The 20,939-nt window shown below is 53.5% G+C and overlaps 1 protein-coding gene across 1 annotated transcript; it reads left to right on the top strand.

Moving 5' to 3' along the window:
* Positions 1-593: 593 nt before the first annotated feature.
* On the top strand, positions 594-20,705 carry LOC133043194 (1-acylglycerol-3-phosphate O-acyltransferase PNPLA3-like). The gene is made up of 9 exons (XM_061124021.1): positions 594-780; positions 3,910-4,142; positions 5,507-5,572; positions 6,472-6,681; positions 8,202-8,262; positions 11,182-11,388; positions 13,253-13,385; positions 18,858-18,962; positions 20,511-20,705. The coding sequence occupies exons 1-9, from the start codon at positions 594-596 to the stop codon at positions 20,614-20,616; spliced, it is 1,308 nt and encodes a 435-aa protein (XP_060980004.1). The 3' UTR covers positions 20,617-20,705.
* The last annotated feature ends 234 nt before the right edge of the window (positions 20,706-20,939 follow it).

Genomic DNA, 20,939 nt, shown 5'->3' with positions numbered 1-20,939 from the left:
CCTAAAAGTCCACGCGCTGCAACTCCTGAGCCTAAGTGTTGCAACTGCTGAAGCCGGTGTGCCTGGGGCATGCGCTCGGCGACAAGAGAACGCACTGCAAGAACCCAGGCATTGCAGTGGAGAGGAGGTCCCCTGGCGCAGAAAAGAAGACACAGGGCTACCGAAAATTAAAAAAAAAAAAAAAATTAAAAATTTAAACAAAGAACGTTAAGTAGGCAGCTGTAAAGTTCTAACTGGTTTAAGGGATGAAAAGGAACCGGCAAGGGAGCTCTCCATCTCCATTGTCTACGGAGCTGCGGGAACTACCCTCTCCACCCTCACCTGGCACAGGTCTTCTGCTCTCCTCTCCTCCGCGGGGTCCAGACCCCTCCCAGCCTTCCGCCTCCGGGGAGGGCGGGGTGGCCGCGCTGTCCGCATTGGGCCGCCCAGAGGCTCACTCGCGTGGTCCGAGCGGGGCGGGGCCGGGGCCGGTTACATCGCGCCGGGAATAACCCGGGCTGCAGCGCCCAGACCCGGCGGAGAGCCAGGGTGGGCGCCGGACGGAGCCGGGGCGCGCTCGGACCCCGGCCCCGCCGACCCAACCTGCCGCCGCTATGTACGACCCTGAGCGCGGCTGGAGCCTGTCCTTCGCCGGCTGCGGCTTCTTGGGCTTCTACTACGTCGGGGTGACCAGCTGCCTGAGCGAGCGCGCCCCGCACCTCCTTCGCCAGGCGCGCAAGTTCTTCGGCGCTTCGGCGGGCGCGCTGCACTGCGCCTTCTACCTCGCCGGGATCCCTCTGGGTAGGTCCCGAGCTCCGCGCCGGGATGGGGCCTGCGCTGGGAGCCGGGGCTGGAAGCGGTCCCTGCGGGGGTAAACCCGGGGTCTCCCCCCAAACAGTTGCGTCCTCCAGTGCATCTTTTTCGCCCGGCGCCGGGGAGCCCTGGAAGCGGGGCGTGGAATCCCGGAGCGCATCCTCGCCTCACCTCCCTTTTGCTGCCCAGTCTTGGAGGAAGGCCCCCACCCCACTCGGAGACTAGAGCCAGGTGGTCTAAGCGACGGGGAGGAGGGGGCATGACGGATCGCGGGAGCGGAATTCCCATTTGCCCTAAGTGCGGCCAGGAGGGAGGTTTGGCGCTGTGTCCCAGGCAGGGGTGGGTACCTTCTTCCCTCTGGAGACTGGAAGGGCTTAGACACCCCTCTCCTCGCCGCCCCCTGGGGCCTTTGACCTCCGCCCAACCGTGGGGCGGGAGGAGGGCGCCTGGGTGCCTCTAGAAGGCAGCTAGCTGGTTTGGGGTGAAAGGGTGTTGAGGAGAGATGTTTTGGGGAGAGGAGAGGAATTAGGAAAGTTGTCTCCTCTCCTCCTTTCCTGGTGTTTGAGACCCTTTAGGGGACTAGACATTCCCATCCCATCTTCCCCACCACGTCCCTGCACAATGCCCTGGAAACAGGTCCTGGGTGTTTCAATCTTGTCCTAGTGAAGGTCTCTGTCCACGTGGAAACCGGAGGGAAGGGAGGATCGAGGCTGGTGGCCAGCGGGCCTGAATTACTAGGGTCTGGCATCCTTGGCCTGCGGTTTTGGCCAGGGAGCCGAGCCTGGAGCGAGTGCGGCTGTTGGCGCCCACACAGGGCGATAGAGCTTCTTTTCACTGGCCCACTGGCCCCTGTTTTTCTGGGCTTCCTCAACCGTTTACTTTTTGCTCTACCCAGGGACGGCTGTGTTGGGCACTGCCAGCAGGGAATGACTGTTCCTGGAGGCCAGGAATCCCTTGCCAATACTCGCAGCCCTGCCATTGGATAGGATCAGTGAGCAGACCCTGGGCTGATTGCGAGGTGGGGATTGGGAGAGGCCATGCTGGCAACCGTCTCCATCGAGAGGGAGAGGGGCAAAGAGCAGGAAATGTGACCTCGGGGGCGACTAGACTGGACACACGGGCAGCCCACACAGCTTGGACTTGAGCTGTGATAAAAGCCAACCCTTGTGTCTCGGCTTGTGACCTGGAGACATCCAGATGGTCAAATGTTTCATTGATTCAAATGCACAGACCCCAGCACAGGAAGTCAGCGGACTCCAGCCCAGCGGGGGGCTGGGCTTGCAGGGGGAGGCTCGGGACCACCAAGTCCCCCAAAAGGGTCTGGAGGTTTTGGCAAGAACTGCTCCCCAGAGTCTAAGAGCCCCGATTTCCTGCTTTAACTGCCCGTCTGACTTTGGGGAGCTCCGGGGAGCATTCCCAGGGCCTGTGGCTTGGGCAGGGTTCCTGAGCACACCTCTCAAGCAGGGCTGACCTGGAAGGAGAGCCTGGCAGAACCAAGCAGCTCTGTGCAGTCCTGCGCCTTCTGTCTGGGCTCAAAGGGGCCACATGTGCAGGGAGAGCCCAGTGGAGTCAGAAGTGGGTCAGGGCCTGCTGGCGTGTCCGGGCCCTCTGCATCCCCACATCTGTGGACGACCAGGGCTCGGGCTGGGACAGGGGTAGCCCTGCCTGCCGGGGTAGTGCAGACCACCAGAGGGGACCAGGCCAGTGAGTGAGGTCAAATGGAGCGTGAGTAGGCCCTGTGTCCACTAGACGGTTTGACAATTGTAGCATTAGAGGTTGAAAGTGTCCTTGGTGGCTCAGACGGTAAAGAATCTGCCTGCACTGCAGGACACCCAGGTTCGATCCCTGGGTGGGGAAGATCCCCTGGAGGAGGGCATGACAACCCACTCCAGTATTCTTGCCTGGAGAATCCCCATGGACAGAGGAGCCTGGCGGGCTATGGTCCACAGGGCTGAGTGACTCTTTCCCTTTCCAGAGGTTAAAAGTTAAGTCTAGGGACTTCCTTGGTGGTCCAGTAGCCAGGACTCCATGCTCCCAATGCAGGGGACCCGGGTTCCATCCCTGGTTGGGGAACTAGATCCCACATGTCACAACAAAGAGTACTCATGCTGCAACTGGGAATTTGCATGCTGCAATGGAAGCGCTAGCCTGCCACAATGAAGATCAAAAATCCCGAGTGCCGCAATTAAGACCTGGTGCAGACAAGTAAATAAGAAAATATGTTTTTATGTTATTCTTAAATAAATAAGAAAATATGAGGTGCTTCCTCTGCGTTGACCATGTACAGATTTTAGTGTACCTAACCTTTTCTGTCTCCAAAATGTAGGTGAGTGTTGTCCCATGTTCAAAACATACTGTCTGAGGCTCAGAAGCAGGGCTGTAACGTGTTTAAGTTGCTCAGCTAGTAAGCAGGAGAGACAGGATTCAAAGTCAGGTCCCAGCCTGCACTTGCTGTCTGCTCCCTGCAGGGTTAGGTCCATCCATGCTCAAGCTCTGATGCTGTGGGTTCGTGGCATCTGGCCTTGATGCAGGCATGAAGACGAAGAGAGGGCTCCCTGGGCCCCTGGAGGCCCGTTCCTCTGGCCTGGGTGGGTCAGGAACGGCTCTGACCAACAGGAATATGTAAATCTCATGTTTCCTAGTTGTTGTGGTTCAGTCGCTAAATCGTGTCTGACTCTTTGTGACCCCATGGACTGCAGCACACCAGGCTTCCCTGTCCTTCAGTATCTCCCAGAATTTTCTGAAATTCATGTCCATTGAATCACATGGAAGAAGTAAAAGACATCAGTGAAATGTGTTTTATTGATCCCGGTATAGCCAAAATATTACCATTTTCACATCTAATCAATACAAAACATCATCTGTGAGAGAGTCAATGTTTTTGTTGTTATTGTCGTTCTAAGCCCTTGCGATCCGGTGTGTCTTTTACCCATCAGTGTGGACTAACCAATGGCCGGATATAGCAGCCCAGGCTTAAGAAAGGGGAGGGTCGGCAGCTTCCTTGCCATCAGGTTCCTGGTCCCACCACAAAGCAATTCCCGCCTCCAGGGTGGTACATTCCTTTGCATACTTCTCTCACACCCCCATGCCTCCCTTCTCCCCACCTCACGCACCCAGAGCAGAGATTGCAGATCCTCATGGACCTCGTCCGGACCGTCAGGAGCCGGAACTTGGGGATCCTCCACCCAGCCTTCAGCTTGAGCAAGTACATCCGAGACGGTCTCCACAGACACCTCCCCGACAATGTCCACCAGCTACTCTCTGGCAAGATGGTCATCTCACTTACCAGAGTGTCCGACGGAGAAAACGTGCTGGTGTCGGATTTTCATTCCAAAGCTGAAGTCGTGGACGTAAGCGGTTTGTTTATCTGGGTACTGTCTAGTCGGAAGGGCCATTTCGTTTTGGAAGCAACACAGGGAGGGGCTGTTGTAGGCCAATCGGCCCCAGTTTTTACTTACGATGCAAGAGAACCTGGTTGCCTGTGATGCTGGTTGGCTTCACTGTACCAGAGTGATGTAAGCTGTGTTTCTCCAGTGGTCCGGTCCACAGCATGTGCAACCCTGGGGCGTCCCAGATGGTGTCAGGTTTGGACAGTGTCTCCCCCTCCTTCCCGACTTGGATCATAAGCTCCTGCTCCAGGGACCTTATGTGTGTGGCCCTCCTCCCAACGATGCCTGTTCCCTAATGAGGACCTGTCCACTGAAGCCCCACAAGGGTGGAACCGTGTCTCCGTTACCTCTGTCCTCTGGCTCTAGCACAGAGAAGATCATTGGTGACATCAAAATACCATTTGGTTTGGCTGATGTCTTTTGTGAGAATGCCTTGGGCGTCATTTCACTTAACACGGGTCCGAACGAGCAAGCTGCCTGGCACATGTAACCAGCTGCTTCTCAGCAGCCAGTGTCGTCTTCCGCCTAAACTTGTTTCCAGGAGCATTTTCTAGGCACCCAGCACCTGTGCATTCCCACAGGAGCTCTTTTCTCTCATTGCACCAGTGTTACATCATGCTTAATGCTCGCTAGCGCGGTGAGATGCAGAGCGTGGTCCCTGGGCGACCAGAGGCAGCAGTATCTCAGGCTCTCAGGCCCCGCCTCCAACTTGCCTCATCAGAATCTTAGGGGTGGGGCCCCGAGTCTGTGGTTGGCCAACTTTCCAGGCGATTCTGATGAGTGGCAGTAATTGCAAAGCCCTGATCTAATCTCCTTGCCAGGCAATCAGCTAGTCAGCAACTAGTTGGTCCTGTCTGTGATGGCCCAGTGGGACCCTCGTGGGGAGCAGAGACGGGAGGTTTAAGTCTGAAGTTACACTTGGACCCTGGGCTTCCCGGGTGGCGCAGTGGTAAAAACCTGCCTGTGGTGCAGATAGGTGCAGGAGATGCAGGTTCGATCCCTGGGTCAGGAAGATCCCCTGGAGGAGGAGATGGCACCCTGGTCCAGCATTCTTGCCTGGAAAACCCCATAGACAGAGGACCCTGGCGGGCTACAGTCCATCAGGGTCACAGAGAGTCAGATGCCACTGGGCAGGCAGGCATGCTGAAATGGTAAGTGTGTGGGCGTGCTCATTTTCATTCAACCATTTAGTAAAGCAGCGGCTCTGCCAACAGCGCTTTCAGGCTCATTGCTCTCCTTGCTTGGAGAAGGCTTGTAAAGGCCCAGGGGTAAAAGGCTGCCTGCTCTGGGCTGTGCTGTGGTTTCACTCTCTCTTGTCTTCTCAGGCCTTGTATTGTTCCTCGTACATCCCTGTCGTCTTTGGCTTGATCCCCCCTTCCTTCAGAGGCGTGGTAAGTCCACTTTTAAACTGTGTTCCTGGGAATTCCCTGGTGGTCCAGTGGTTAGGAGTCTGCACTTTCACTGCCAGGGGCCTGGGTCCATCCCTGGTCCAGGAAATAAGATCCCATAAGCATCTTTGAAAAAAAAAACAAAAAAAGGAAGACAAGGCAGTGGGTTCAGGGCACCTGGGCCCCTGAGTCCTGTCCCAAATGAAGAAAGCCTTTTGCCTCTACCGTCCATGGGGTCGTAAAGAGTTAGACAGAACAGAGTGACTGAGCGCTTACCATGGAATATAGGAAAATGGATTCTCACAGTACTTACCCCAAGTGCACCGTAACTGTGGGATAAGATGCCATTTTTTAAGAGCTCAGGTCCCAGGTTCACCACGTCATTTAAGTCTCCAGTGCTGGTCCTCATTGCCCAGGTGTGGGCAGAGAGTCAGGACCGCAGGTTAAGTGTCTTGTCCGAGATTGCTCCAGCAGCTGGGGGCCTCTGGAATTGAACCCATGACATCTGTCTCCCTTTCAGCCCAATCTACATCACACTCTGCCCTGAGTGCACACAGCGCCCCTAGTGGAGGCAAGTTGCACGGACGCGCCTGGGGGCACTCACAGCTGGGCGGAGCACCGTGGGCCAGACGCTGGCCTCGCGTGCCCCTGGACCTGGCACTGCTCTGCTGCAGCGCTCAGCACACACCAGCATGTGGCAGTCCTGAGTGCCAGCCTGCAGCCTGCTGGCGCAGAAATGCTCACTAGGGGTTTGCTGCGAGTTGTTCCAAGCTCCCTGTTTTCTCACTAGGTCTGCCTGCGGCTCTGAGAAGTCTCTGTCCCTAATCTGAAACACACAGAAAACTCCAGCCCAGAGCTTCTGACAGTGTGTGCTTTTTTCCTTTTTCCTTCTCCCTTAAAAGCGATATGTGGATGGAGGAATAAGTGATAACTTACCCTTCACTGATTCCAAAACAACCATCACTGTGTCCCCCTTCTATGGGGAGAGCGACATCTGCCCCAGAGTCAAGTCCACGTTCTTACTTCACGAAGGCTTCACCACGCTCAACATGCACTTCTGCACAGAGAACCTCTACCTGATGTTCCAGTCGCTCTTCCCCCCGGATGTCAAGGTGAGGGGGGCTCTGAGTTCTGGGGGTGCTGCTCTCCCCTTTGCATCCCTCTTTGCCAGGGGACCCAGCAGCTCTTCAGGCTTCCCTGATGGCTCACTGGGTAAAGAATCTGCCTGCAATGCAGGAGACGCGGGAGAAGTGGGTTCAATTCCTGAGTCGGGGAAAGGGAATGGCAAGGCACTCCAGTATTCTTGCCTGAAACATCCCAGGGACAGAGGAGCCTGGCGGGCTACAGCCCAAAGGGTCACAAAGAGTTGGACCCGACTGAGCGAGCAGAGCAGCAGCTGTCCTCCACACTGACTGAACAGCAGCAACAAACCCCAGCCTGGAAAAGGGACTCAGCCCAGTGCTGCCTCCTGCTGGTCACCAGAATCCCCCGGGGCCATTGAAAGGGAGGGCTGGGGGTCGCCACTGAGATCCCACTTCTAGGGGCTAAGGCTTAAGTATCCACAGCCTGAATCCATCTGCCAATGCACGAGATGCAAGAGACTCAGGTTGGGTCCCTGGGTCGGGAAGATCCCCTGGAGGAGGAAATGGCAACCCACTCCCGTATTCTTGCCTGGGAAATCCCATGGACAGAGGAGGCTGGCAGGCTACAGTCCATGGGGTTGGCAAAGAGTTGGACACGCCTGGTCACAGCACATCACAGCCTGGGCAGTAGGCTGTCTTTTTTTTAATTATCCTAACGATTCTCCTTTTAAATTAATTAATTAATTTGGCTACACTGGGTCTTAGTTGTGGCACAAGATCTAGTTCCCTGACCAGAGACTGAAAGCCCCTGGCTCGGGAGTGCAAAGCCTGACCCACTGGACCACCAGGGAAGTCCCCCAGTGATTCTTGGCAGCCGTGGTCAGGAATTACACTGCATGTGGTGGCTGAATCTCCCCCACCCCCGGCTCTGCCTTGAGACTTGTAGGATCTTAAGGGATTGAACTTGGGTTCTTGGCAGTGAAAGCGTGGAGTCTTAACTGCTGGACCACACGGGAAACTCGTTTAATCTTTTCTTGGTTGTCGCTATAGTGTGGTGGACCTTACCACGCTAATAGAGTAAGAAAGTTGGTAGAATCTGCACAGTGACAGCTCTCTGGGGAGAAAGAAGGCCATGCCACACGGCGTACCTGCGGCGTGTGCTCACGGGTGGAGAGAAGGCTGGGCCACAGCATCGGGTGCCCGTGTGGTCTGAGTGCAGAGGAGGCAGCCCAATGCCCCACGACAAGCAGATCAGGCCCCGCTGTTTGTGAGGATGGAGGCTTGTCCAGGGACCAAAGGAGACCAGAGGAACCAGCTCCCGTCATGCTGGGGCGCCAGCCTGGGCTGTGCGCGGAGCGGGTGTCCTTCGAGCCAAGTCCTGCCAGGAAGTGGGTCTGCCTTCTCCCGGTAGCACAGAGCCCCGTCCACACATGGCATCGACTCGGAGCTCGGAGGATTCCTGGCTCTGAGCCTGCCATCTTCAGGTGATGCTGAAAGGCGTGGCGTGTGGTGACTCCGCCTGCGGTTAACTTCACGTGGTTTGTTCACAGGTGCTTGGAGAGCTGTGCCTTCAAGGATATTTAGACGCGCTCAGGTTCTTGGAGAAGAATGGTGCGTATGGTGGGGGCAACAGCCATGCCCTTTGAGCCAGCTTTCTGTTCACAGTCTTGGTCACCAGGGGAACCGTGCTGGATCCAGCACCCAACGCTCAGCACATTCACCTGCCATCTGGCTCGGCCCTGAGAGATAGGAAATCGTTGCCCCCATTTTACAGATGGGGAGATGGAGGCAGCCATGGCCCGCATTCCGGGGAGCAGAGCTGGGGTCAGCCCTGCTGACCCTGTAGAGGTCACAGCCCAGGGTTCCTGTCCCTCTGAAGTGTCCCTGTCTGCCAACCGAAGGCAGCTCCTTTCTTTTTCATTACTGCTTGAACAATTGTGAACCTTTAGTTTGATGAGGAAGGGAGAGAAACGGTTTCTGGGTCCCAGGTGAAGCCATCAGGAGAGCTGCCTCCAGCCAGGTGTGGGCCGTGTCCACCAGCCCACCTGTGTTCTGGGGAAAGGTCCTGGATAGTCTGGGCTGGGGAACTTGGGTTCTTCAAATGTTAGTGTGGAACCAACTATTATGTTTTGAGCTATTTTCCCCGATACTAACAGTTGGTACAGTCATTGATTATTTGAATTAGTCTCTGTCCTAGACCAAGGAGCTGGTGTGGTTCACGGGATGCACATGTATTTATCCACTCAGAAAGTGCTTACTGCATACCTTCTGGGTGCTAAGCAATTGGCTGTGTACTTGGGACTCCACAGTGGATAGACAGATGTGGCCTCTGCCTGCCTGGAGCTTAGTCTTGAGACTGGGGAGGAGGGCAGGTACGTAAATAGAAGGCTGACGGAGTGCTCAGTGCCCTGGCAGGATCGTACAAGATGCTGTAGATTCAGATGGGGTTCAGTTAGGGGGCGGGGGCGGGGGGGAGTTCTGCAAGGAAAGGGAAAGCAGGGCTCCTGGGAGGATGCGAATCTGCAGTGATGCTTTGAGGGTGAACAGGAATGTTTTAGGCATGGGGGTATGTAAGCATGAGGCCTGCAGACAGTCTTCGAGGTGGAAAAAAGGCGTGTGTCACTGGAGTAGTGGGGGTGGGGGACAGAGGAACAGATTGGGGGAGGCAGGAATGGGGGTGAATAGAAAGAGGGGCAAGGCTGGGCCTCGTGGAGGTGGTGAGGGACCTGAATCTCACAGCCATGGGGAGCCATGGCGGGCTGGTGACGCTGGAGTGGGGGCAGGCAGAGGGAGCTTTGCCAGGGCCCCTGGACCCACTACAGAGAGGGTAAGGCCAACATCCCCGATCAAGGTGGCCGCCGTGGGCTCGGCCGGGGTCCCGGTAGCAAGGTAGGTTGAAGGGGCCGAAGGGGACAGGACTGGGAGACGACCAACCAGACATTCCCGCGGAGGAGGACTCGGGGATGAAGTTCTTGGCTTCTGTGGTCAGGACCGGAGCAGAGGGCGGTGCTCACGGTTTGGGCCCTTGGGAGGGCACAGGTCCTGCAGGAAAGCTCGAGAGCCCCATGGGTGGTGCCCTGGGACAGATTTGGGTGGTTGGGCAGGCGGCATTGGGCCTTGCCAGGTGGCGCTCGTGGTAAAGAACCCACTTGCCAATGCGAGAGTTGCAGGAGATGCAGCTTCGTTCCCTGGGTCGGGAAGAACCCCTGGAGGAGGGCCCGGCAACCCACTCCAGTATTCTTGCCTGGAGAATCTCCATGGACAGAGGAGCCTGGCGGGCTACAGTGCATGGGGTCTCAGAGTCGGACATGACTGAAGCAACTTAGCAGGCATGCATGCAGGGGGCATAGTGATGTCAGAATTCGAGGGTCTAGACAGCAGGCCTGGACTGGGATTGAAATTTGGGAGCCAGCTGGGAATAAAAGACAATGAGGGACCCTATAGAAGTCGCTAAGTGACTTTGGGCAAGCCACTCCTCTCTCTGGGCCTCTGTTTCCACATCCGTAGCAAAAGGACTTTGGAGTAAATGATGCCAGCTGATTCTTAGTAATTCTAAATCCTGGCGTGGGGCTGAGTGCTTGCAGCATTGGTGCTGGGTTTGGGTTTAAGGATCTAAGCAAGGTTCTGCCTCGGTCAACCTGGCTTCCTTGGGGTTCACTAGAGGATGCGTGGGGGCAGGGCAGGTGATCCCTGGAAACAGATTCTCTGAAACATTCCTAAGAGAGAATACGTCTCCAGAGGCTGAGTTGTGTGTCTGTCAGAGGCTGGAAAGATGCAAGGGAGTCGAAGTGGGAGGTGTAGCTTGGGAGTGAGGTGGGGGGCATGCAGGGACAGCCCCTGGGCTTTTAACCCCGAGGTTGGAAGCGAGAGGTGAGCCAGGGAAGGCGTGGGCATCCAAGTCTACCCGTCCCACCGTCCCCACCCAGCGTGAGAGCAGGAACCACCCACTGGGATCGGCTCCTGAGCCCTGGCATCCAGGGCAGGGCCAGCACAGACTCCCCGACCTGTGGCTTCTTTCCGAGGTCGTGTGATGGAAGGGTGCTATCGTTGATGTCAGACCTGGGTTCGAATCTCGCTCTGACGCTTGTCGGCTGTGTGACTTTAGGCAATTCGCTTCACCTCTCTGGGCTTCTGATTCCTCAGCACTCAGCTGGGAGCAGTTGCGTGGCTGCTGCAGGGTCAGGAACACTGGGCTTCACCAGTGGTGCAGTTGTCATAAATCAGTTATCATCCTTCCCTCTGAACCTCCTGGGTCCACATGTGGCTCCAGAGCCCACAGGCTGGTGAGTGACCGAGCCAGCTGCCTGCCTCCTCCATCCAGCTTCAAAGGCCCACACTGCGCTTTCCGTGTTAGGAAAAGGGAGGTGGAGCAGGGTGGATCCCAGGCAGATTATTCCCAGGTGGATCCCCGCCGTGTCCTAACAACAGGCCTGTTAGCTTCCCTCTAACTGGGTGGGCAGGGTGGCTGGGCGAGCAGGGACCCTGCTGCCCGAAATCGCCAGATGGGTCTTGTTTCCGTGCCCGTCGCAGGCATCCGCGACGGGCCCCACCTGTGCCTGAGTGCGTCCCCAGCAGAGTGGGAGCCGGAGGCGGAGCCTGAGAGCCTGGAGCCTTTTCTGGGCGTGGCCACCCGGGAGGCGTGGCCTGAGCGAGAGGAGCTGCTGGAACACCTGCGCCTTGGGGTGCTCTCGTGGGACGAGAGCGTCCTGGAGACCCTGTCGTCCAGGCTCACCATGGGTACTGGCTCTGGGGGGTGGGGAGGGGGCGCACAGAGGAGGCGGTGGTCGGTGACCCTTTCAGAGCAGGAAGGGCGGCTTCCCCGTGAGCTGTGGAGGAAGGGCGAGCTGCTGCTTGGGAAGAAGCAGGGCAGAGTGACCAGCGCAGGTTGGTGGGGCCCCCGCCTCCCCGCATGGACCTCCCATCCCCCTGAGTCCTTGCTCGGTCTCCCTTCCCATGCAGTCATGGCCAGAGGAAAACAAGCTCCAGCTGAGTTTGTATTTTATTTATTTATTTAACACCAAAGACATTTTATATTGGGGTAGAACCGATTAACAGTGTCGAGAGCAGTGAAGAAACTCAGCCATACAGGTATCCATTCACCCCAAAACCCTCCTCCCATCCAGGCTGGCACATAACATTGCAGCTGGGTTTGTTTGTTTGTTTGTTTAAATTTATTTTCGGTTGCACTGTGTCTTCATTCCATCTGGTCAAAGCTGGGGGTTTTCCAGCAGTCATGTATGGATGTGAGAGTTGGAGTATAAAGAAAGCTGAGCGCCAAAGCATTGATGCTTTTGAACTGTGGTGCTGGAGAAGACTCTTGAGAGTCTCTTGGACTGCAAGGAGATCCAAGCAGTCCATCCTGAAGGAGATCAGTCCTGAATATTCACTGGAAGGACTGATGCTGAAGCTGAAACTCCAATACTTTGGCCACCTGATGCAAAGAACTGACTCATCGGAAAAGACCCTTATGCTGGGAAAGATTGAGGGCAGGAGAAGAAGGGGGCAACAGAGGATGAAATGATTGGATGGCATCACTGAGTCAATGGACATGGGTTTGAGCAAGCTCTAGGAGATAGAGAATGGCAGGGGGGCCTGGCGTGCTGCAGTCTTCAGACACGACTGAGGCTGAACAGCAGAGAAGATGAAAGGGCCTCTGTTTCTTGCCTCAGGCACTAATGCCCCAGGAGTTGCAGTATCCTACAGCTGCTCCGGTTGTTGTGATCTGTGGCATCGTGAGGTCATCACAACGGGAAAATAGGAGGCTAGGGGCTCCGGGTGGAAGAGGGGAATCCAACTGCAGATGCAGAGAAAAGGTCATGAAGCCTGGGCTGGGGAGATTTGAGATGTTTGTATCCGCCTCCAAAAGGAATTTAAAGTGAAGTGGGATTTCCATTCTGGAAGACTCAATGCAGTGACTAAGACTCAATGCAGGGGGCCCAGTTTTGATCCCTGGCCCAGGACCTGGATACCACATGCCACAACTAAGACTCAGCACAGCCAAATAAATTCAATAAATAAATTTAAAAATGAAGTAGTAATGAAAGGTGCTCAGTTGTGTCCAGCTCTCTGCGACGCCATGGATTGTAGCCCAGGAGACTCCTCTGTCCATGAAATTCTCCAGGCGAGAATACTGGAGTGGGCTGCCATTCCCTTCTCCAGGGAGTCCGTTAAAAAGAAACTCTTTAAAAGGGACCCTGTGTCCTGTTGGCGATCCAAGGGCTGTGTAGGCACATCCCACATCTGATCTCATTTGTGATAGCTTCTGATTCCTTCCCTGGTGACTCAGATGGTAAAGGACACACCTGCGATGTGGGAGACCTGGGTTCGATCCCTGGGTTGGGAAGATCCCCTGGAGAAGTGAAGCTATCCATTTCAGTATTCTGGCCTGGAGAATCCCATGAACAGAGGAGCCTGGCAGGCTACAGTCCACGGGGTCACAAAGAGTGGGACATGACTCAGAAACTTTCACTTTCAGTTTTTCACTTTCTGATTGCATAGCTGCCAGGATTGGTAGGATTTCTAGCATATCCAGGCACCAGCTGGGGAAGGTGGTTTGGTTTTTACACTGGTGGGAAACAGACGTCTGACTTGTGTTTTTCAGCACTGAGGAACGCAGTGAGAAACCGAGACGGGTACATAAACAAGATTTTCAACTTCTTCCCAGTTAAGATCATGTCCTACGTGATGCTGCCCTGCACGCTGCCGGTGGAGTCTGCCGTCGCTGTGGTCCAGAGGTGAACGCTGCCCATTGCTTTGTGGCTTCCTCTCAGGGCTGGGGGTTGGGTAAGGATTCAGCCCAGAGCCTGGCTCTTTACACATCCGGGTGGAGCTCACAGTCTGCGTGGAACACCCTGGAAAGGCGCCTGGTTGGCGAGCCCCTGGCCACCCCAGAGCCTAGGTTTGTCACTTCTTGCAGGTCTACATTTTTGGGAGGAAGGGGGATTTACTCCTGGTGTGTCGGAAGGATCCTGAGGCCTAAGCTGTGTGGCTGCTAGGTTCCTGGGCATTTGTTTTCCCTCCATTTTCTTCACGTCTTCTTTAGTGTTTATTTTCCTTTTAGCAACATAGTCAGCATGTCTTTCAGTCTGTCTTTTTAAAAGTCCCAAGGTGAAAGTGAAGCTCACTCAGTCATGCCCGACTCTTTGCGACCCCATGGACTATCCAGTCCATGGAATTCCCCAGGCCAAGAATTTGGAGTGAGGAGCCTTTCCCTTCTCCAGGGGATCTTCCCAACCCAGGGATCGAACCGGGGTCTCCTGCATTGCAGGCAGATTCTTTGCCAGCTGAACCACAGGGGAAGCCCAAGAATCCTGGACTGGGTAGCCTCTCCCTTCTCCAGCAGATCTTCCCGAGCCAGGAATAGAACCAGAGTCTCCTGCATTGCTAACAGATTCTTTACCAGCTGAGCTGTGAGAGAAGCCCTTGAAAGTCCCAGCCGTCCTTCAAACTCCAGCTCAGTTCTCTGGCTCTGCTGGACCTCCCAGATCACTCCAGGCCCCACCAGTCAGCCACCTGCCTCGCCCTGGGAGGAGGGCTGGCTGCTCTGGCATATTTTTTCCTTCCTTTTGTTTAAAGGAAAATAGTTTGATAACTTCTTTTATGTATTTATTGTGGTTGTGCTTGGTTTTCAGACCAAGAAGCGCGCGGGCTTCTCTACTTGTGGCGCGCGGGCTTAGTTGCCCTGTGGCATGTGTGATCTTAGTCCCCTGACCAGGGATCAAACCCTCGTCCCCTGCAATGGAGGGCAAGTTCTTTACCACGCACCACCAGGGAAGTCCCTTGACATTTCTTTTTTTGTTTTAATTTTAATATTTTTAACACCAAAAACATTTTGCACTGGGCTATAGTCCATTAACAATGTTGTGATAGTTTCGGGTGAACACTGAAGGAACTCAGCCATACGTGTGTTAGACTTCTTTGTTATAACAAAAATGGGAGAGTTCCATGGAGAGCAAGATTCCTCAATATGTTTCAATTCTAATTGTGTGTCTATAAGTTCTTTAGCAGCCTGTAACTTTTCCTTTGTAAGGGGCCACTGCTCTGTCCATATAGGCTCATCATTCTTCCAAATTATTTTAATAATTGCCTTGTTTGTTAAATGAGCAGTGGCCCCTAGGAAAAATGTGGAATGTATATCTGAGTTTGCCATTGCATAAGTAAGTCCCTTCCTATTAGATTAAAGGGTACATTGATTACATAAGGTTTTAATGTTGCAGGTTGGCCTTCTTGTCCCTCACATGAGTATATTTGAACACTTTGATAAACTTCTTGTACTTTAGTTTGAGAAATTCTTGCAATTTGGCAAGAGACCTTTTGTACAGGCCAGGATTTGGGCCATAAATGTTTGGAAATAATAGTAATATCAGATCCAGTATCGAGGAGACCAGAAAATCTTTTACCATTAATTTTAATATTTATATTTGGCCGGGCATACTCAGATACTAATGATGTCCATAAAGATTGTTTTTGATCTGTACTGCCAAATCCATCTGTCCGTACATTATTAGAGGAATTAATAGAAATGTAAGGTAAAAGAAGTAACTGAGCAATTTTGTCCCCCTTTTTGAATTGCCATAGAATCTGAGATGACATCAGAATTTGAATCTCTCCTTTATAATCTGAATCAATTATTCCAGGGTGAACAGTAATTCCTTTAGAAGTCAGACTAGATCGGCCAAGCAAAAGACCAAAAGTTTGTGGGGGCAGGGGTCCAAAAAGTCCGGTAGGCACTCTAGTAGGGACTGCTTGTGGGTAAAGGAAAAAATCATTTAGGGCTGGTATATCGACGGCAGCACTGCCGGATGTTGAGGGTTTGAGGGAAAAGATAGAATTTGCCCCTGGTTTTTGTTGTAGGGGACCTGGGGGGTCCCCTGTTTGAAGTTTCCCGGAATAGGCTTTCCATCAATATCAAATTTAAATTTACAACTTTTGGCCCAATGCATTCCTCTACGGCAGCGCGGGCAAATTTTTGGTATTTTATTAGCCTTCTTAGGGCAGTCCCTTTTTAAATGATTTTTATCTCCACAATTAAAGCATCTTTCATTTCCCTTTCTAAAGGTAGCAGCCATTGCCTCAACCAGCATTTGCATTTTTTGAGTTTCTGATCCCAGATTGCGACAAGCTTTCAAATAATCAATAATAGTTCCAGTCTCACGAATTGGAGCGATAGCTCTTTGACATTCCTGATTTGCATTCTCATAAGCAAGTAATTTCTCTAGCTGTCTTTTAGCTTCTTCTCCGATTACAGTGCGGGAAATAGCAGTTTCTAATCTATCCAAAAAATCAGCATAACTTTCATTAGGTCCTTGTAATATTTTAGTGTAACTACTTGTAGGCTCTCCTTGAGGAGTAATTCGATCCCAAGCTTCAAGGGCCACTGTTTTTAATTGTTCATGCAACAAAGGAGGGCATTGTATTTGAGCTTCTATAGTTTCAAATTGTCCGGAGCCAGTTAACATTTCATAAGTAATTTGATTTTGGGGAGTGCCAGCTCGAGCATTCTTGTTAGCGTGATCTCTGGCTATATCATGAAACCACATTGTCCATTGAAGATATTCTCCGGGTTTAAGGAGAGCTTTTATTAAAGTTCACCAATCATAGGGAATAAAGTTTCCAATAGAAGATGTTACAACATTTAGAAGCTCTCTTGTAAAAGGTGAATGTGGGCCATACATAGTTATAGCCTTCTTTATTTGTTACATGTGAAAAAGATTAATACTGTCATATTGAGATATTATGTGCCCTCGAGTGTCAGAACTTCTTAAAACTGGAAAAACAGAAAAACCATTGGCATCAGGAACTTGTGACTGCAAAGCTAGTAAATCAGAGAGTCTCTGTTGCTGAGAAAAGTGAATAAGTGCTGATTTTTTGTAGGTATGAGTCTGCGTCAAGGACTTATCATAATTGTCCATAAGAGCGTTGCTAGTTTTGGTATCAATAACTGCCTCAGGAGAGTCGTTATCAGAATCATTAAGTTTTAACAAAGGAGAGACCTCTGGATATGTGCCTGCTGGCAGAGGAGAAGGAGGAAGAGGAGGAGTTGGAGCAGTCGGGGCAAGGCTAGTAGGAAAGTTTTGAAATATTTTATGTTGTTCTAATTGAGCCTTTTGTAAAGTTTCATCATCTAATTCATATTCATGCAGTAAATGTTCTGTCTGTTGTCGAATATCGTGAGGGCTAGAATTACCTTGAAATGGTAGCATTACAGCTTTAATGAGAGCCCATAAGGGCCAAAAATCAATTGGAATATTTTCTCCTTGCCCGGCGGCTCGTTCAACATTTTCTTTGACCCGGTGCCAAATTTCTAAATCAAAACTGCCTTCATCAGGGAACCAGGGGTTATGTTCAACTACTGTTTGAAGGCAAGCTTCTATTCGTTGGCGTGAAACCAGAAGTCCCTGAACTTTAAACAAATGGTGAAGTAAAGTAGAAAAATGATGGGGCTTTCCAGCCGTTTGACCCATGCCTTAGTACTTACCGATCTCAATAGGTCCTTGAGTCACTCCGCCCGATATGCCACGTATACCAGCGTCCCTGTTCCTGGCGCCACTTGTTGGGGTCCTTTAAAGGACCGGAATCTGGAGGTACGGAGTCAACGATAAGAAAGTGAAAGAGAGAAAGAGGCCGATGTCCCTTGGTTTACGCAGAGGACCAATAAAGTCCTTGACACAGGACTTGCATCGCTCACGAAGGCACCAGGCGCCCTCTCGAGGGGGTCTTAGAAGCCCGGGCGGAAAAGTGAGCACAACGGGTCTCCACGCTCCAGAGAGTCAGCCAGAAAAGGAGAGAGAGAGAGAGACAAAAAAGACCCGGGGACCCAAGCTCTGATGGAGCAAAGGTGCTTTAATGATTTTTCTTTGAGTATATATAGGCTGCAGTACAAGAAACTTCTTTCCGGAATGATAGAGATCAGAAAACCAAATGTACAGCAAACGTTACCAAGGAAACATGGGCTAAAGTTAGTCACAAGGTCAGAAGACAATCCCTATCTCAAGAAAGGGGAAGGAGACTAAGCTGTTTTGTCCTAAGGAGAATGTTTACTAAAGGAGACTCATGCTTGCCTCACACAATGACCTCAGTCCCTGGGAGCAGCGTGCTGTTCCGCTTGAAGAGGGACAAAGGACTCATGAGAGACAGCATGTAGGAATCCTCCCGTTAAACATTCCCTGACATACGTGTACACGTATCCATTCTCCCCCAAACCCCCCTGCCAACCAGGCTGGCACAGAACGTTGAGTGGAGTTCCATGTGCTATATAGTAGGTCTTTCTTCTTTCTTCCAGATTTGATCCCTGGGTTGGGAAGATCCCCTGGAGAAGGGAATTGCAACCCACTCCAGTATTCTTGCTTGGGGAACCCCAGGGACAGAGGTTCCAGTCCATGGGGTTGCAAAGAGTCGGACATGACTGAGCAGCTAACACTTTCACAACATGTTTCTTTGTTTGTGGCCGTGCTGAGTCTTTGTTGCCGCATGGGCTTTTCTCTAGTTGCCTTGAGTGAGGGCTGCTCTCTAGTTGCAGTGCATGGCTTCTCATTGCAATGACTTCCCTTGCTGAGCACTGGCTCCAGGACACATGGGCTTCAGTAGTTGCGGCTCCCGGACTCCAGACCACAGGCTCAGGAGCTGTGGTGCACGGGCTTAGTTGCTCCGCGGCGTGTGGGATCTCCCTGGAGCAGGGCTGGAACTCACGCCTCCTGCATTGGCAGGCGGGCTCCACCACTGAGCCGCCAGGGGAGTCCTCTGCCGGCATTTCCTAAAGCCCGAGACATGGGGTCCTTTTTGTGTCTGGGGTGTTGGAGGCCTGGAGGGCAGAGGTCAGGCCTCCTTGGCGGCTTCCTCTGTGGGCGTGCATGTGGCCGAGCACCTCCCATGTGGGTGCAGGGGTGGTGTTTCAACCAGAAGGTGCTGTGTGTCAGGGTCCACGCTGCCTCGGAGGAGCGGGGTCTTGGAAGACCCAGGCCTTTGATCTCCATGTAAGTCCCTTGAGCTGTGCTGAATCCAAAGTGGCCCCATTTTGCTTTAGGGCTTTTAGGTGGGCTTGCCTTGCAGAATTTATCAGCTTGGGGTTAGAGGTGACCCTGGCCCTTTACCTGGAGGATGGTACTGTCGTCAGATGTCTGCCTTCGGGTGGGGTTTCTTCTTGTCCTTTTGCTGTGGCTTGTCTTCACCGCATACAAGGGGTGTGTCTCTGCATTTCCTTCCTGCAGACTGGTGACGTGGCTTCCAGACATGCCCAGTGACATCCAGTGGCTGTGGTGGGCCACCTCCCACGTGTGTTCCCAGGCCATGGTGCATCTGCTCCCCGTGTCCAGGTAGGTGATTTGGCTGTGGATCTGGGGGTCCACCAGGCACCCTCTCATCTGCTCAGGCCTCACGCGCCATCCTAGGAATGTCATCGGGCCCTGGAGAGGTGGCAGGGAGCATGTCCCCTGGTGCCAGAGGCCCTGCCTTATGGGAGGCAGCTGAGCCCATCAGCGGTCCCAGTGAACCTGCTGGGAGCTAGTGACCAAGACTAAGCTGCAGAGGGTGTGCTGACGCCCGGGGAGGTGTGTCTGCGGAGCGTCATTTTTTTAAAAGTTATTCATTTAGTTGGGCCAGGGCCTAGTTTCAGCATGTGGGATATTGAGTTGTGGCATGTGGGGTCTAGTTCCCTTGCCAGGGATCAAACTCCGGCCCCCTGCACTGCGATCACTGCATCTTAGCTACTGGACCGCCAGGGAAGTCCCCCACTGAGCCCATCCTGATGGCAGAGAGGAGAGAGCTGGCTGATGGAGCAGGGGCGGGGCCAAAGGACAGGTAGCATTGGTTTGCCTAAAGGGAGTGGCTCTGGGTGCCTGTAGCACCGGGAGGGGGTGGGGCAGGGAGAGGGGGCAGGGCCCCTTTCCGTGTGTGTGTGTGTGTGTGTGTGTGTGTGTGTGTGTGTGTGTGTGTGTATGTGTGTGTGTGTGTGTGTGTGTTGTCGTTTGGGTCGGGGCGGGGGTGGGGGACTGCTTCCTCTTAATGCAGATTCCCATCTGACCTCAGACTCCCTGACACCCGGTCTCTTGGGTTAGAACCCAGCCATCCACATTGTTAACATGGCCCAGGTACTAATGCTTCCTGAATTCTGTAAACTAATGAGCAAGAAGGGCCTGGTTCCAGTAATGACTCTGGGATTTTGTCCTGAAAGTCGTGGACCTCGGCTTTCTCCCCTGTTCCCTGGGGGTGATCTTCTTCTCCTCATTAGGTGTCCGCAAGGCTTTGGGGAGCCCCCGACTCAGTCCTGACACGTGGCAGGTGCTCGGGAGATGAGCCCTCCACTATTTTTCTATTAACAGATGTGGAAGGTGTGAAGTAGGGATGGAGGGGTCTGGCTTGTGCTGGGAAAATAACGGTAATGGCCTTGCAGAGGCCGGATCAGAACTAGCCCAGCGAGGGGAAGGGCTTGCTCTCCAGCAAAACTGGAGGACTGAGTGCTGTTCATAGGCTCCAGGTCAGAAGGAAGATAGCAGTTTCGAGGCCTTGCTGAGCTCCAGGCTGGTCGGCAGGCAGGAGCAGAGGGCGGGGGGATGGTAGTGTGGCTGCAGAGAGCCACCATGGTGGGTGAGCTGGTGTGTGTGGGGGTGACCGATGGGCTCCTCTGGGCCTGTGCATGTCCAGTGGGGCGTGTCCGGGTGGCTGGGAGGGCCACAGGTTTGGAGGCCTGGGATGGTGTGATGTCAGCACAGCACGGGGATGGGGGACCCGAAGCGTTGGACTCGGGCTGGGCCACCCTGCAGACCCCAGACCGTGTGACAGCGTCCCTCCTCCGGCATCCCCACTGACACCACAGATCACAGTGGCAGGTCGGCGGCTGAGTCAGAATTCTTTGTTTGTTTCAGATCCCAAATCCCAGCAAGCGGCCAAGGGCCTTCCTCCACAAACCAGAACACCGTGGGCGCCGCCAGGCTCCCTGCTCCTCCGTGGACCCACAGAGGCCAGAGCTGACATCTGTGATGTACGCAGAATGACCTCCGTGCTGAGTTTGTAGTGTCATGAAACCAAAGGCAATCTTTCTGTCTTACAAAAAGCTAGGAAGCGACTCTTGGTGTGTGCAGTGGGTGCGGAGCTCAAGGATACCCAGGATATGAGTCTCTAAGTCTCGGGGAACCTTGTGGCGGGGGGCTGGGCTGCCCCTTGTGCGGTCTCGGGGGTTGCTGGGGAGGACGGTGGTCCCATCTCTCCATACAGGAAGCAGTAAGTGTGGGGCGAGGCGGGCTGCCATCCTCCCAAGGACATCCCTGGTTAGGGGGTACATTATGAGGTGGTAA

Source organism: Dama dama, chromosome 22 (assembly GCF_033118175.1).
Source record: "Dama dama isolate Ldn47 chromosome 22, ASM3311817v1, whole genome shotgun sequence".
Lineage (NCBI taxonomy): Eukaryota > Metazoa > Chordata > Mammalia > Artiodactyla > Cervidae > Dama > Dama dama.
This window is presented reverse-complemented; position numbering and strand designations above follow the sequence as displayed.

Excerpts from the sequence above, each read along its gene's own strand:
- LOC133043194 (XM_061124021.1), top strand. The coding sequence starts at position 594 with ATGTACGACCCTGAGCGCGGCTGGAGCCTGTCCTTCGCCGGCTGCGGC. Across the intron at positions 6,682-8,201 it reads TCTTCCCCCCGGATGTCAAG|GTGCTTGGAGAGCTGTGCCT; the intron begins GTGAGGGGGGCT and ends GTTTGTTCACAG. Across the intron at positions 8,263-11,181 it reads CAGGTTCTTGGAGAAGAATG|GCATCCGCGACGGGCCCCAC; the intron begins GTGCGTATGGTG and ends TGCCCGTCGCAG.